Genomic DNA, 13,526 nt, shown 5'->3' with positions numbered 1-13,526 from the left:
GGGCGTGTTTAGTTACTAGTAATGTTGAGTTGCTAAGGATTACGATGAGAGGGATCAAAGTAATAGCTGATATTTATAGTTTTATTTAAAGTCACTGAGATGATGGAGGTGGTGGGACAACCACAAGAAACAGTAGGAGTCGCTTTAAAGCATGCACTGTGAGCTTTCCTCCTGTTTTTGTCACTGAGCAAGAGTGTGAATCCTTTTCAAGTCTTGTCAAGCTGTACATGACCCTACTTTGATCAATCTGCGGGGATCAATCAAGTATGAAGGCAGAAGAAGAACAAAAATGCCAGGAGTCAAAATCAATTAACATGCACCCAAACTTGGAAGGGAAGTGAATAGCTTAAGTGAGGAATCAGAAATCACACAGTTGCAATTTAGAAATTAAAGATTTTCTACTTTGAAAATGCACACACAACGAGGTGCAGACCAGTGTGAGCTTTGATGCGAGTCCATAGAAATTAAATATGTAAAAAAAACTCTTCTCTATCAAGGAGGTTGCCACCCTGATGAAGGGTGAGATAACTGAAAGTGTTTGGTGACAGAAGCATGGTGTACTGGAGAAGAGTTGTGCCATGTGTTTTAATTTTGATAGAATTCAAAGATCAACAATAAAACTATAAGATTTTAAATATTGTGAGATTATATCAACTTGGGTGCTGGAAATATTTTGAGAGAAGACCTGAGAATGATTAGAAAAGGCTTGTCTTGGCACTAAAATTTTGTTGCATGTTTTCTGACTCATAATATGACTATATGTTTTGTTAATGTGGGCGCACAGCAGTGAAGGACCTCACTGATCCTTGACCAATCTTGAAAGCATTAGAGAAAAGTCAACCTAGACAATAACGCCACCCTGTGTTTAATATGTGTGTTACATGTTTACAGTCTATGCCCATAAAAAGTACCAGGTGACACCACTAAAATGCAGCTGTACTTGACTGAGCTGGCTATCTTTTGACAAAAAGAAGTAATAACCAACCAACTTGCACATAGTGAAAGAATAGAAAATAACAATTTTTCACATAATTATATCTAAATGTGCATACCTAACACAAAAATGAGAGAAACCAAATTATTCAGACCATAATATACTTTTTATTACTTGACTACAATATATAATCCATTGGTCTCAGCGTCATGTAATATTTTCCAGCAATGTCAGGAGACAATGTAGACTGTAAATTCGGATTAGCAAATAAATTACACCACCAGTCAAAAGTTTGGACACACCTTCCCATTCACTTGAATGAGAAAGTGTACCCAAACTTTTGACTGGTACCATACATTACATAGATATAAATATATGAGAATAAATATGTCAGTCATATATAACCAAGCTTAAAAATCAAGGCTGTAAGAAATTTCTCATCCTCCCTGTGATCTCTGCTTCCTTTCCCATGCCGTCCACCTCATCTGCCTCATGCCACTTCCCTCTGGGGTGCAGGAAGAGGTAATACAACACAAGACTTACCAGCCCCAGCACTGAACCCCCAAAGATTATACTGCTGACTGTCAGGAAGAAAGTGGTTGTCTTCAACTCTGGCTTCAACAAAATGTACAGTGTCGGAGCTGTAATGTTTATAAGAAAGTAGAAAAAGTAATAGACAATCATGGCCACTTTGGTGTCCTGCCCTTTGACATTGAAAAACGTGAACGTGAGGATGAAGCCTATGACTGCCCGGTAGAGAAGCTCAAGACTTCTGGATATGCAGAATTTGGTTTTAAGCAAGTGTGTCCAGGCTGTCCCCAGCAGCCAGAGGATGGTGAGGGCTATCATGCTGTAGCTGCTCAGCATGAGGAGGAGGCTGTAGCTCAAGATGTGGCTGGTGATGGTACAGAGTTTGTAGAGGAGGTAGATAACTGTGGGAAGGCCAGAAGGCATCTCCCTGATATGGGGGAGGGATCTGCGCAGGCAGCGGCGGTAGTCCACCAGGGCCCAGGCAATGTTAAAGAAGGAGAAGGCCATAGACAAATCTGAAAGATAGCAGTCAGGAGAAATAAATGATTTAAATTCATATATATGCAGAAAATATGATACTTTCTGCCTCCACACACACATGCACATACTTACATCGCAGGACTGAGCTCTCATCATGGGCCAACGCTATGTAAACCTGTAGGAGGAGTTGAGGAACACTCTCCAGGAAAGCCTCAAACAGTTTGAGCATGCTCAGATCAGTGGCGTGGCAAAACAGATTATGGTGCACATCCTTCCTTTCTTCCACTGTATCGGAATCTGTTGACTTCCAGACCACATTGAAGCCCTTTTTCAGCAGGTAGTAATACCTAACACCAGGCAAAACACAAAGAAAACACATTCAGACGGGTTGTTGCCACCATGCAATGTATTTGTTACTTAATTATTAGCTGCTGCTCAGATGATGATGCATTTGCAAGGCCTTTTCCTAATGACAGAGAAATGCAGCACACAAAACACTGCAGCTTAAATGTGGTTATTCCAGTTTGCACATTCCATGATACCTGCCAGTGTGCATGATTAGCATACTGCACATAGAGTCACAACATGCCGACATTCCTTAGCTGTATGACGTGATGTTATTTTGCACCAAACCCATGCACATATGACAACAAGTGTCTTCTTATAGTCAAAGCTGCTGCCCTCTTATCATTATCATCAACAGCATCATACCTGGTGAAGATGCCCACGCCAAACAGATGGATGACTGCAAGTTCACCTTTGGAAATGCCTGATATTGCATTTCTTTCAGAGTTTATCAGAACATCATTCATGTCATCCCTGTACCAGGCATAACTGAAGATCTGCGTCACCAGCAGCCCCACCAGGACAAATCCTAGAGTCAGTCCAGCCCAGACATAATATTTCCCTTGAAAATATTTGAAAGCCAGCCAAACGTCCATCCAAATGTCCACAACGTAGAAGAAAAGTCCAGTAATGGTTAATAACCATCGCAGTTTTGTGTATCGATTGTCTGCATGAGGCATTTTGTTATCAGTTGAAACGTTCAACCAAAAGTTTCGAGGTTCGTTGAGGTTCATGGATCAAAGCTGCTCTGGACAGTTTCCTTTTGGACCTCAGCAGTTCAGATGCCATTTCAGTCAATCTGCAAAAAACAACACAAAGTGATAAAGAACCATGAGGATCGTGGATAACATCATGCATATATACAGTATTTTACATGTACAACCATTTTTACTACAATGTAAAACGAATCTTTGCTTAAGATAAGGGACATTTTGAAATGCGGCACCTGCTGTCATATTCGTATGCCCTTCGATCTCTGTCATAAACACTTTATCTGAAGTTCAATAAAACATGTACCAGAAAAATAACGAATGACCTTAACAATAGGGATCATGAAATAATAATCTTCTCTGCTCAGCTCCTGGAAAACCGCATTTTAAAACTTATTAACTGAATCACAGAATAACTCCATATAAAGTCTATTTACATCATGTGGTTTCAATATAATTTTTAAGATGCCAAATTGGTGATTTTTTAAACTAATATGTCCTGTTTCCCAAAGAAAAAAATAAAATTTAAGGCAAACTCAATATAGCTAAACAAATAATTACATTTATATCGTCTTCACTGCATTAAAATACTGTAAAGCATTAGTTGTATTCATTTATTGTGTTATCAAATACAGAGTTTCTTGACAAATGGTTCCTAGCTCAGCTATAACCCAAATATATCCCACATTGATTATAAGTAAATATCAGTGCCTATCATCCTACAAAAATGACAGCTACACCTAAACAACAAATAAAAACATTAAATGAACTTACTAATATATTTTGCCCATGGTAGACGGCTGCGTACAGTCGCAGAGGCGGCAGTGCTCTTTCTCTTTCATTGAAACTCGTGACAAGCTCCACCTTAGTGATAAAACTCTGAACTAATAGAGACGTTGGACAGAGTGTTGTTACGTAATAGGTTGTGTGGCCATGTGCGTGCACAGTAGGTGTGTGTGCGTGTGTGTGTGTGTGCTTGTGTGAGAGTGCTCAAGTGACAGATTAACTTTTACAATCCCTGATTTCTTCTTCCTTCGTTTAGACTGTACAAACATTTTCTTTTGGATGGTTCAAACATCAGATAGTGATGAACTGTCTGTGTATCCCCAGACATGTTGTTTCATCTTACAGGTTAAACTGTGTGTACAAAGACGGGTGTGGGTTTGCTGTGAACACAAATAGTGAGAAGGATGATGTCACACAGTGGTTTCCTGTGAACTAAAAGTTTGCATGAGAAGCATGAGAAGCTTCAACTGAAATCATGATGCCTGTTATGTACATCATTTTCAAACGACAATGTAAACTTGAAATACTCAAATAAATAAATGGTTGTATATAATGGCATTGGTATTCAAATTTAAAGCAAACTATGTACAGTTTGAAAGAAGAAATAACACAGTCTAACACATTTATTCTCAAAAATGGAAAGTTAAATCTAAAAAAAAACAACAAAACAAACACACACACACACACACACACACACACACACCCTTTTCCAATTCAACAATCTCACAGGTTTTACTGCTCCAACCTCACTTGGTCTGGTATGACCAGTAGCTTATATGGTAGCTACTGACACGGAATGGTGGGAAACTTTAGCCAGAAATTTCTGTGTAATTGACATCACTGAGTCAGTTTATGACTCTTTTCTTCCTGTGGTACTGTTGCTCTATGGTTTTTATTACTCTACTTTTTCATGTTTCGGGTTTGCAGGTATTTACGAGAAATGAAGTGCGGTTACCCGTTTGCTAGCCCTGGACGATACGTGCGTTTTGATGCGTAACACTGAATGTAAACAGAAACAGAAACCAAAGGTATCCTTTAAAAATGTGCATCATGTAAGCTGAAAAAAATAACCCTATATATACAGTTTGTATAACATAAAAGGCAGGGCATAATTGGTCATAATTATATAATTATGGTCCTTATTGCAGTTTATATTGTGCCTTAGTGTAATCTCAATTAACCACAGACTAACTGTCGCTCAGTGAAACCGGGACTTTCAGGGCCTCTGAGGTTGAGGGCAGGGTTCAAATGAGAACAACCTTTCCCACGCAACTTGCACAGGACAACTGTAGCTTGGACTAGTGACTCCAAAAACGGAATTCTAATGGGTCTGAATGTCTGAGTACATCAGAAATAATCGCAAAAATATAGATAATGGACTGTGATCGATATTCCTTATACTCCAAACCTCTAGGCAGCGACAGAGAGCCCTGGCTGTTTCTCTCCTGTGCGTAAAAGAGCTTCGTTGGTCAGGCGCAGCGGCATTCTCTTCGTGGACCCTCCCACTAGCAGAAGAGTGACACGCCATTCAATTGCTGCCTGGCCCTGTGCTCGTAGGAAGCAGGAGGGAGCTTTGAGTCTTCTCGTTCAAGAGGGATAAATACTATCTAAAAGAAACCGACTGCATTCCGGCTGCGCCAAGCAAAAGTTTGACCGAATCGTGTCGACATGGGGATCCGAAAAAAGACGAACAAGAACCCGCCGGTGATGAGCCATGAGTTTGTCATCCAGAACCATGCAGATATTGTTTCCTGTGTTGCTATGGTGTTCCTGCTCGGGCTGATGTTTGAGGTAAGTCGCGTCCACATGTTGAATGGGGGGGTTCTGATTGCGGATCGTGCGGGGCTGCTCTGCTTGCCTGGAACCAGCGGTGTACGGGGATGCCGAATACTCCCCATCTGTCCATCGGGAAACTGACATGGCTGTCTGATCTATTCTACACACTACTTCCTCCCGTGATCGAAAGTTTTTCTGTGCACGATGGCCTCAACGCTTTTGTTTTATATCCACCAGATGATCTGCGGATACTGGCAGTGTGGCATGAAGCTTTTCAACCAGCTGAAATATGCTTTAATATTAAATAACGCGATGTGGGAACTATAGTCTCCGCTTTCCATCTGGCTGCTTCCCCGGTTGAAATTATTTCAAATCGTCTACAGGCCCGCGGCTTAATCATCAAAACAAAGTTACTTAATGTGCAGCATGGCGTCATTACATGTTTATTGTAGATTTGCAACAATGTATCGCTCTCTGTGATTTATTGTGCAACCACTGCCGACTTCGTTAGTTTATGCGTAGAGATGTGTTACGTGGCAATCATACAACGACTGAGAGGGTTGTCATCACACAGGTCTGCCTGCACCAAAAAACTGCAAGTTGTCGCCAGGAGCGAAAACAACGTTTTAAATGGAAGTGGATGCTGCAGGCTGACAGCCAGCATCCCCTCACTCCGAGCTCCATGCGGGTCTACTTTCACTCCAAATTCTGTTTAATTCCAAACATGTTTCATCCTCACTGAAAAAGCAGCGCCATTAGTGTCAGGTCGGACAGAATGAAAACTACTTCCTCTTTTTGTTTTCCAAAGTAAAAATGATTTTTTGGCAACAGCTGTTGCTACGTGTGTATGTACCACGACGGCAGCACCATTTTTTTTTCCCAAAATGTCGCTTTAGAGTTACAATTTCACTGCTAGTGAACACCTCTTTTCATGTATTTAATATGAATTTGTCGCCGAAGTAGTTGTTTTGTTGTGAAGGAGGAAGATATAACTTCCCATTGTAACATTTAAAGCAGCGGTTCTCAAAGTGGGGGCCGGGAACTTCCAGGGGGTCCCCAGCAAAAAGGGGAATATTTTATTTTCACTTTAATTCCATCCATAAGTAATATAATGACAGAATGTATTACTATTTTGATCATAGGTTTCATACACTTTCTGTAATAAAACGTCTAAAAGCAAAAATCTTTTTGCTTTTAAGAAAAATCTTTTTGCTTTTAGATGTTTTGCTTTTAAAAAGGGGATCCTGGGACAAAATCTTATCAAATGGGGGTCTGTGGTCTAATTTGCGTCAGTTTAAGGGTCCTTGACATGAAAAAGTTTTAGAACCACTTCATTATAGGACTTTCTTGATGCAGCTTTGAGTGCTGCTGATCCAATTCGTTCACTTGGTGGGATCATTTTTAATTAAAAATCACACCCCAATATTACCCTTAAATAATGAAACTGTCTATTTTGTGATCCACAAAGATAATTCCATTCAATCAGTCTATTCCTACAATCCCTCATTTATAGATTGGTAGTGTTTTATCACTTTTAAAAATCTTATATATTTGAATTGTATTTGCACTTTCTTAATCTTTGTGTTATATCAACTTATATAGATATAATGTATTTCTGAAATTAAACATTCACTGGCTTTAATGTTTTGTATTAACTCCAATATTCACTTATAAATCACAATTGCAGTCACTCTGATTTGGGTCCTGCAGGAGTTTTTTGATGCATAAATGCAATACTCAAAGTTTTGCAAACTTGCTCTTAGTGTAAAAAAAAAAAAAAATGCAAAAAAAAATATTTGAGTTTGGTTAAATCCTGGTTCACATCAATTTAAGGGTGGTGTTTTAAAGATTGCATGTTTTTCTTTTCATCTCTTTTACACAGGTCACCTCAAAGTTTGCGGTGTTATTCATAACTGTCCAGTACAACGTCACCATCTCCACAAACGGTGAGTTAAGGATTACAGAATAAGAATAAAAGACATGTGGTGAGAGCAGATGTTTTCAGATAATGTGTGAATAGCGCATGGTCTGGTTTTAATAGATAATGCAGCATTTTCTTAAGAGTTGTCTTGCTGGAAGCGTCTCATTTGGATTCTAGAGCGCTACTTGCGTGGCCTTACACAAACCCATTTGAGAGCTCCTTTTTTTTCCCCTTTGGAGCTAAATTTAGTCTGCCTGATTTATAAAGTTCTCTTGTGGCAAGGTTGTGCCAGGCGAATTTGGGCTAAGGTGTAATATAGGCCTTTCAAATCAAGTCCTGCTTATTTCAAGGTTAACAATTTCTTTGCCGACTTCAGATACTGCTGAAGCAACGTTCGACCTCAGAGCTTATGTGTCGTGCAGGCCGGACGTTTGCAGGCTGCCAGATGGTGATACAGTTCTTATCTGGGAGACCTTACCATTTAAGCTATCTCTGTAACTTATTTACAGATTGTACCTAATAAGACAAATAACATGCAGCGCCTAAATCTCTCTACAGTGACCGAGCTGAAACAAATTCAATAATTCCACTGTGTTTTTCTTTAGTGGTGCTGACTTTTACAACCCATTGATTTCTTCATGTGGTTGCATAAACCGTGAGCGCTGGAGTCTCGCTCAGGTTTTCTCAAACTACTGTTTATCATCTATCTCTGCGATACAAATAATCACAATTACTCACAGTGTTTCACAGATAGTGAGTTGGAGGCTGCATAGATAATATGTAACTTTAGGAAGACAGAGGAGGCTCTGTGTGTGACGGTTACAGTTGTGACACAGTCAGTGACTCTAGCATTTTCACTGTGGTCTCATATGCCACAGTAGAGACTTCCCAATCCAAACACTTGTCAAGTCAATTCTTTTTATAGCCCAATATCACAATTTACAAATTTGCCTCAGGAGACTTCCCCTGTCCTTAGATACTCGATTCAAATAAGGAAAACCTCCCTAAAAACCCCTTTAAAACCTGCATGAACACAATGCATGTAACAAATGCAACACAATGACCGGTAAAAGTAGAATTATGCTTTTTAATTGTGGTCGCTGTGATGACTTTGTCTTACAGAAGGCCCAGAGGAAACAGCCGTGAACCACTTCCACCATGGTATCAAAGACTTGGCTACTATCTTCTTCTACATGCTGGTGGCCATCATCATGCACGCCATTATCCAGGAGTATGTGCTGGATGTAAGTGAAACTGAGACAGACACACACACACGCATGAGTACACAGACTCGAATCACTACGGACAGCTGTGCATTGGTTTTTATTGTTGTTCTTCTGTGCAGAAAATCAACAGGAAGAAGCACTTCTCCAAAACCAAGCACAGCAAGTTCAACGAGTCGGGCCAGCTCAGCGCCTTCTACTTATTCTCTTTCGGCTGGGGCACAAGCATCCTGCTCTCTGTACGTACAGTAGCTAAGCAGGCATTGCTCTTTTTTTTTTTTACCTGTGTTATAAGCTCAAAAATTTCTATGATTGTAATTGAAATGCTTTATTGTTCCTAGGAAAATTTCCTGTCCAATCCAGTCTCCCTGTGGGAAGGTTATCCCCATACACTGATGCCGTAAGTGCATGTCTGTTTTAGAGTTATGTTAGTTCTCCCTTAATTTGTCTGTGTGTTTTTTTTTATAACAAGTGTGCCTTTTGAACTAAAAAAAAAACATTGTTTTCATCCAGATTCCAGATGAAATTCTACTACATTTGTCAGCTGGGCTACTGGTTACACGCTCTCCCAGAACTGTACTTCCAAAAGACAAAGAAGGTACGTGTGTGTTTATGTGGTTGTCCCATCATTTTGCCGCACAATGATGTACTGTAGCTTCTGTTTGGATCCTGAGTTTCCTGTTTGACTTCCTTGATTATGATGCATTATTTCAAAAAATCATATTCTTTTCTACACGCGGAGCCACACTGTTGTAAATATTTTCACCATTTTTGGCCTCCCCTCCTCTTTGTTTACTGTTTAGGAGGATATTCCACGCCAGCTTGTGTACATCTTCCTGTACCTGGTCCACATTGCAGGTGCCTACATTCTGAAGTAAGAACTGCTCATTTGGAAAGCCTTAAATTGGATGTATGAATGTGTGGAACATGTGACATTTCTGTTACAAAGCGAAGGAATGTTGTTTGCAATCAAAGCAGAAGCAGACGGCTCTACAGTGGTGTCCACCTGAATTGTTCCTGTCAATTGTAATAAAGTGGAATCTCCTTGTGTCTTTCAGTCTGAACCGTCTGGGTCTGGTCTTGCTAGTGTTGCACTACTTTGTCGAGCTTCTCTTCCATGTTTCCCGCCTGGTCTATTTCAGCAACGAGAACAGACAAATGGGGTGAGTTCTCATTTTCTCTGTTTTGAAATATCACATACTGTGTGTCGGTCATTTGTATGTATGTAAAAATAAGTATGTGAAAAATGTACCTGTGATGATCAGCAAACAACAGACTGATGTTGAGCTGTTTGAGAGCAGAAGTCTTGAATGCAGGCTCATGGTCATCCTCTTGTCTTCTAGTTTCACCTTATGGGCCATCTTGTTTGTCCTTGGACGGCTGCTTACCCTGTCCTTGTCTGTCCTCACCGTGGGCTTTGGCCTCGCCACAGCTGAGAATCAAGGTTTTGATTTGGCTGCAGGAAACTTTAATGTTCTTTTTGTTAGGTAAGTGTGTCTGAAAAGGAAAAAAATGAGCCACTTGATCCTAAAATAATCATGCCACAAAAATCCACTCTAAAATCAATTCCTAACATTATTAAAGTAGCTAATTGTGATGCACAATTCAGTCAGTTTTGTCCTTTTTTTATTTGCTGTGGTATTTTATCTCCCATGGGGTCAAGTATATGTGCTGTTACTTTCAAGATATGCAGTGGAGTTTAAATGAAAGTCATCATAAAATCTACTATCAACATCAGGTTGGCCGCTCAGAATACCAGAGCAGACTTTCAATGCTCACATTGTAGTGCTGAGGTTCAATAATCATAAAGGAAGAAGTCTATTGTGAAAGATGAAGAGAGTGGCTTTAATAAATTAGAATGCAGCCACAATATATCTTGTGCCAAGTAGATGCAAAGTCAAGTGAGTGAATTCTCCCTCTGTTGTTCTTACTAAACTATCAATCACTATGTCTCTCTCTACCCCACAGCTTCATTGTAGACTGTTTGAATATTACCTGGTTGGACGTACAAGGGGTCAAAAATAACATCTAATTTTAGCACTGTCGCTGTGTAACACACACACACACACGTCTTTATTTACCTTTTTGAGTTACTGACTGTTCCTTTTCTCTACTAGGATAACTGTCCTGGCCGCTATCTGCCTCACTCAGGCCTTCATGATGTGGAAATTTATCAACTTTCAGCTGCGCCGGTGGAGAGAGCACGCCCAAGCTCAGACCTTGAAAAAGAAACAAGTTCCTTCCAAGAGCAAATCAAAGAAAGATAAAGGTGAGGGAAGAAACCCAAAGGATGGAGTGCGTGAATGCAGTACTATGAAGAATTTTTTTGCTAAGCAGTTTCCTGAGCAATAAATATAAATGAATACATAAACAAAACACTCAAGCTGAAGTGAAAAAGACAAAATAGGAAGTGAAAAGGAGGAAACCACAAAGTCTTACAGCAGTCGATAATAAACAAAGAAGGACACGTTTGTTTGAATACAATGCTTACAGTACAGTCTTCTCATGAAATTTCCTATTAAATGTGTAATTTCCCTTGCTAATTCTGCTTTACAGCACTAAATATTTCAATGGAGTTAATTTGGATGTGTCCTTTGTTTGTTTTTTTTAGCCAATGGAGTAAATGGAGTGAACTCCCACGGAGCTGATTCACCAAGAGCAAGAAAAGAGAAGTCATCATAAATACATTCCCTTCAGCCCTACCTATCAGCCCCCCCTCCCCCCCTCAAAGAACCATCTTTCCCTTTGCCTCTGCGGCTGTATCCGACCAAGAGATCCTCCAGCTCCATGACCATGATATGCATTTATCAGCTCCCACAGGACTGACCTCCCAGCTGGACTTCAAGAATGCATTTAAGCTTTGCTTGTCGCCAGACGTCCAGCATGCCTTGATTTAAGAATCATTGCTCTGCTGTGCCATTTTGAATGAAAAGAAAACAAATTCTGAAATAAACTATATAAAAAAAAAAGACCTTATTTAAGAAGTGCCTATTGATACGGATTGTTTTGTACAGGGTGTGTAATTTTGAAATTTCAGGAATGATGACGTCATTGTTTAATGTTCCTCCCAAGTCAGGTCATTTCATGCTTTTTTTCCTAAATACTGTATATTCCATCTTGTATTTTATTTCCCTTTGGTATTTTTTTTTTCACATGTATTTATGATCGCCACTTCAGCTCCTCTTGCCATTAGCTCCTGTCCTTCTCCTGATGGATTTTCCTTAACGTATGGAGTTTATGAATATCTCTTCATTTTTACACGAATGACAGTTGCGTACAGTCTTGTTATAATCTCCATCTTTAGGATATGACTGGGTGCACAACACAGACTGTTCAAACCCACATAGCAAAAAAAAAAAAAAAAATGACCATGTCACTGGCCAACAGACAAGCAAGATAGAATGTGGAAGTATTTTTTTAATAACCAGACATGGATGAAAACAGTAGACATAGCAGCTCCATGTAATATGGTAATTAGATCCACAGTTCAGTATTGTGCAAAACCAACAATGTAAAACTGCCAGCAAAGACTTAATAACCTGTCAGAGACTAATTACTGGTATTCTTGCCATGAAATTATGCTGAATTTAATGCAATCCTGTTTGAAATACTCTTAATAAATGAACATCCCTCATGTTTTAGTTTTGAGTAACTTATGTAAAGGATGACATCAGGCAAAACATCCCTTCTGTGAGTTTGAATCACTATCTTGACGTTTGCTGGTTAAGGGGAATGGTGTATGCAGTATTTGTTTGGCTTATCATACTATTGCTTACCTTAAAACAAGAATGATTTGTTGTAAAAGCATGGACTGGGAATGAGAACACTATTTTTGTTTGGCTGTCCCCCCCCCAACCCACCACTGACTGTGCCAAATGAACCTGATTGACTGTTAATATATGCCTTTTATTTACATGCCATAAAATGAATTTCACAAAGCTATGGAGTGCAGTTAACTGTATTGTAAGAATCAATCACTAAGGTAACACTGGCTTATTCTAAAGAGTAAATCCAATAACTAATTTTAGGTACACAGTGGTGAGTCATGGTTGCCTCCAGCTGTGCTGTATATCAGTGGTATATGTGGTTTTCCCAACTTGTCCTGACGGTTTATCAATACCGCAAAGGAATAAAATGTTTTATTGAAAAAAATAACTGTCAGAATTATTCTTCAGCTGTAATAGTTGAAGTTTGTGCTTTACACATTTTATATTTTGTTTGGAGAAACAGGCTGCCAGTAAAGGACTATAAACATGGCCTGGTAATTATTTGCCATGTCAGTGTAGTTGTTCCCAAACTAGGTTGCAGAGATTGCTAGAAATCACCAAAATGGAGAGGAGTTCAATTTCACTATAGTGCACTAGAGGCAGAGCCATAGGCGGGATTTTTGTCACAAGCCCCAACACTCTCCTGATGACTCATAAATGTTTGACCAGATGTCAAAAACAAGGTCTGTAATATGTTTTAAATCACTTGGATTTGTCATATTTTATTAATTCAGTTAATTGTTTCATTATTCTGCAAATGTTATATCCCTACATTATGGTTTATATGTTGAAATCTTGTAGTTATTTGTTTATTTATTTATTTTTGTGGGCCCAAAATTGTCACATTTCAACATACTGAGTCATAAAAAGCTGAAGTCAGCTTATAAAAGATCCTCTGTGGTTAATGCTCTGCTAAAACCCACATTTCACAAAAACATAAGTAAATCAGCTTAAGAAATTCCAGGACAAGACCTCACTGTTGTCATTGGTAGCTACTACAGCTCTGACTGGAAGTTAGCACCTGGATTGGAACATGAACCATTCACCATAATT

General features: G+C 39.4%; 2 protein-coding genes across 2 annotated transcripts; one reads left to right on the top strand and one right to left on the bottom strand.

Moving 5' to 3' along the window:
- Nucleotides 1-1,078: 1,078 nt before the first annotated feature.
- Nucleotides 1,079-5,113, bottom strand: xkr9 (XK, Kell blood group complex subunit-related family, member 9). The gene is made up of 4 exons (XM_044340141.1): nucleotides 3,775-5,113; nucleotides 2,657-3,089; nucleotides 2,078-2,292; nucleotides 1,079-1,980 (listed from the first exon to the last, which is right to left on the bottom strand). The coding sequence occupies exons 2-4, from the start codon at nucleotides 3,022-3,024 to the stop codon at nucleotides 1,352-1,354; spliced, it is 1,212 nt and encodes a 403-aa protein (XP_044196076.1). The 5' UTR covers nucleotides 3,025-3,089; nucleotides 3,775-5,113; the 3' UTR covers nucleotides 1,079-1,351.
- Nucleotides 5,114-5,264: 151 nt separating this feature from the next.
- Nucleotides 5,265-12,090, top strand: tram1 (translocation associated membrane protein 1). Its single transcript, XM_044340142.1, has 11 exons — nucleotides 5,265-5,577; nucleotides 7,445-7,508; nucleotides 8,606-8,727; nucleotides 8,829-8,945; nucleotides 9,048-9,106; nucleotides 9,220-9,304; nucleotides 9,510-9,580; nucleotides 9,765-9,869; nucleotides 10,050-10,193; nucleotides 10,824-10,975; nucleotides 11,318-12,090. Exons 1-11 carry the CDS (start codon nucleotides 5,455-5,457, stop codon nucleotides 11,386-11,388), a joined length of 1,113 nt encoding a protein of 370 aa, XP_044196077.1. The 5' UTR covers nucleotides 5,265-5,454; the 3' UTR covers nucleotides 11,389-12,090.
- The last annotated feature ends 1,436 nt before the right edge of the window (nucleotides 12,091-13,526 follow it).

The sequence above is a fragment of the Thunnus albacares genome, chromosome 21, assembly GCF_914725855.1.
Source record: "Thunnus albacares chromosome 21, fThuAlb1.1, whole genome shotgun sequence".
NCBI lineage: Eukaryota > Metazoa > Chordata > Actinopteri > Scombriformes > Scombridae > Thunnus > Thunnus albacares.
This window is presented reverse-complemented; position numbering and strand designations above follow the sequence as displayed.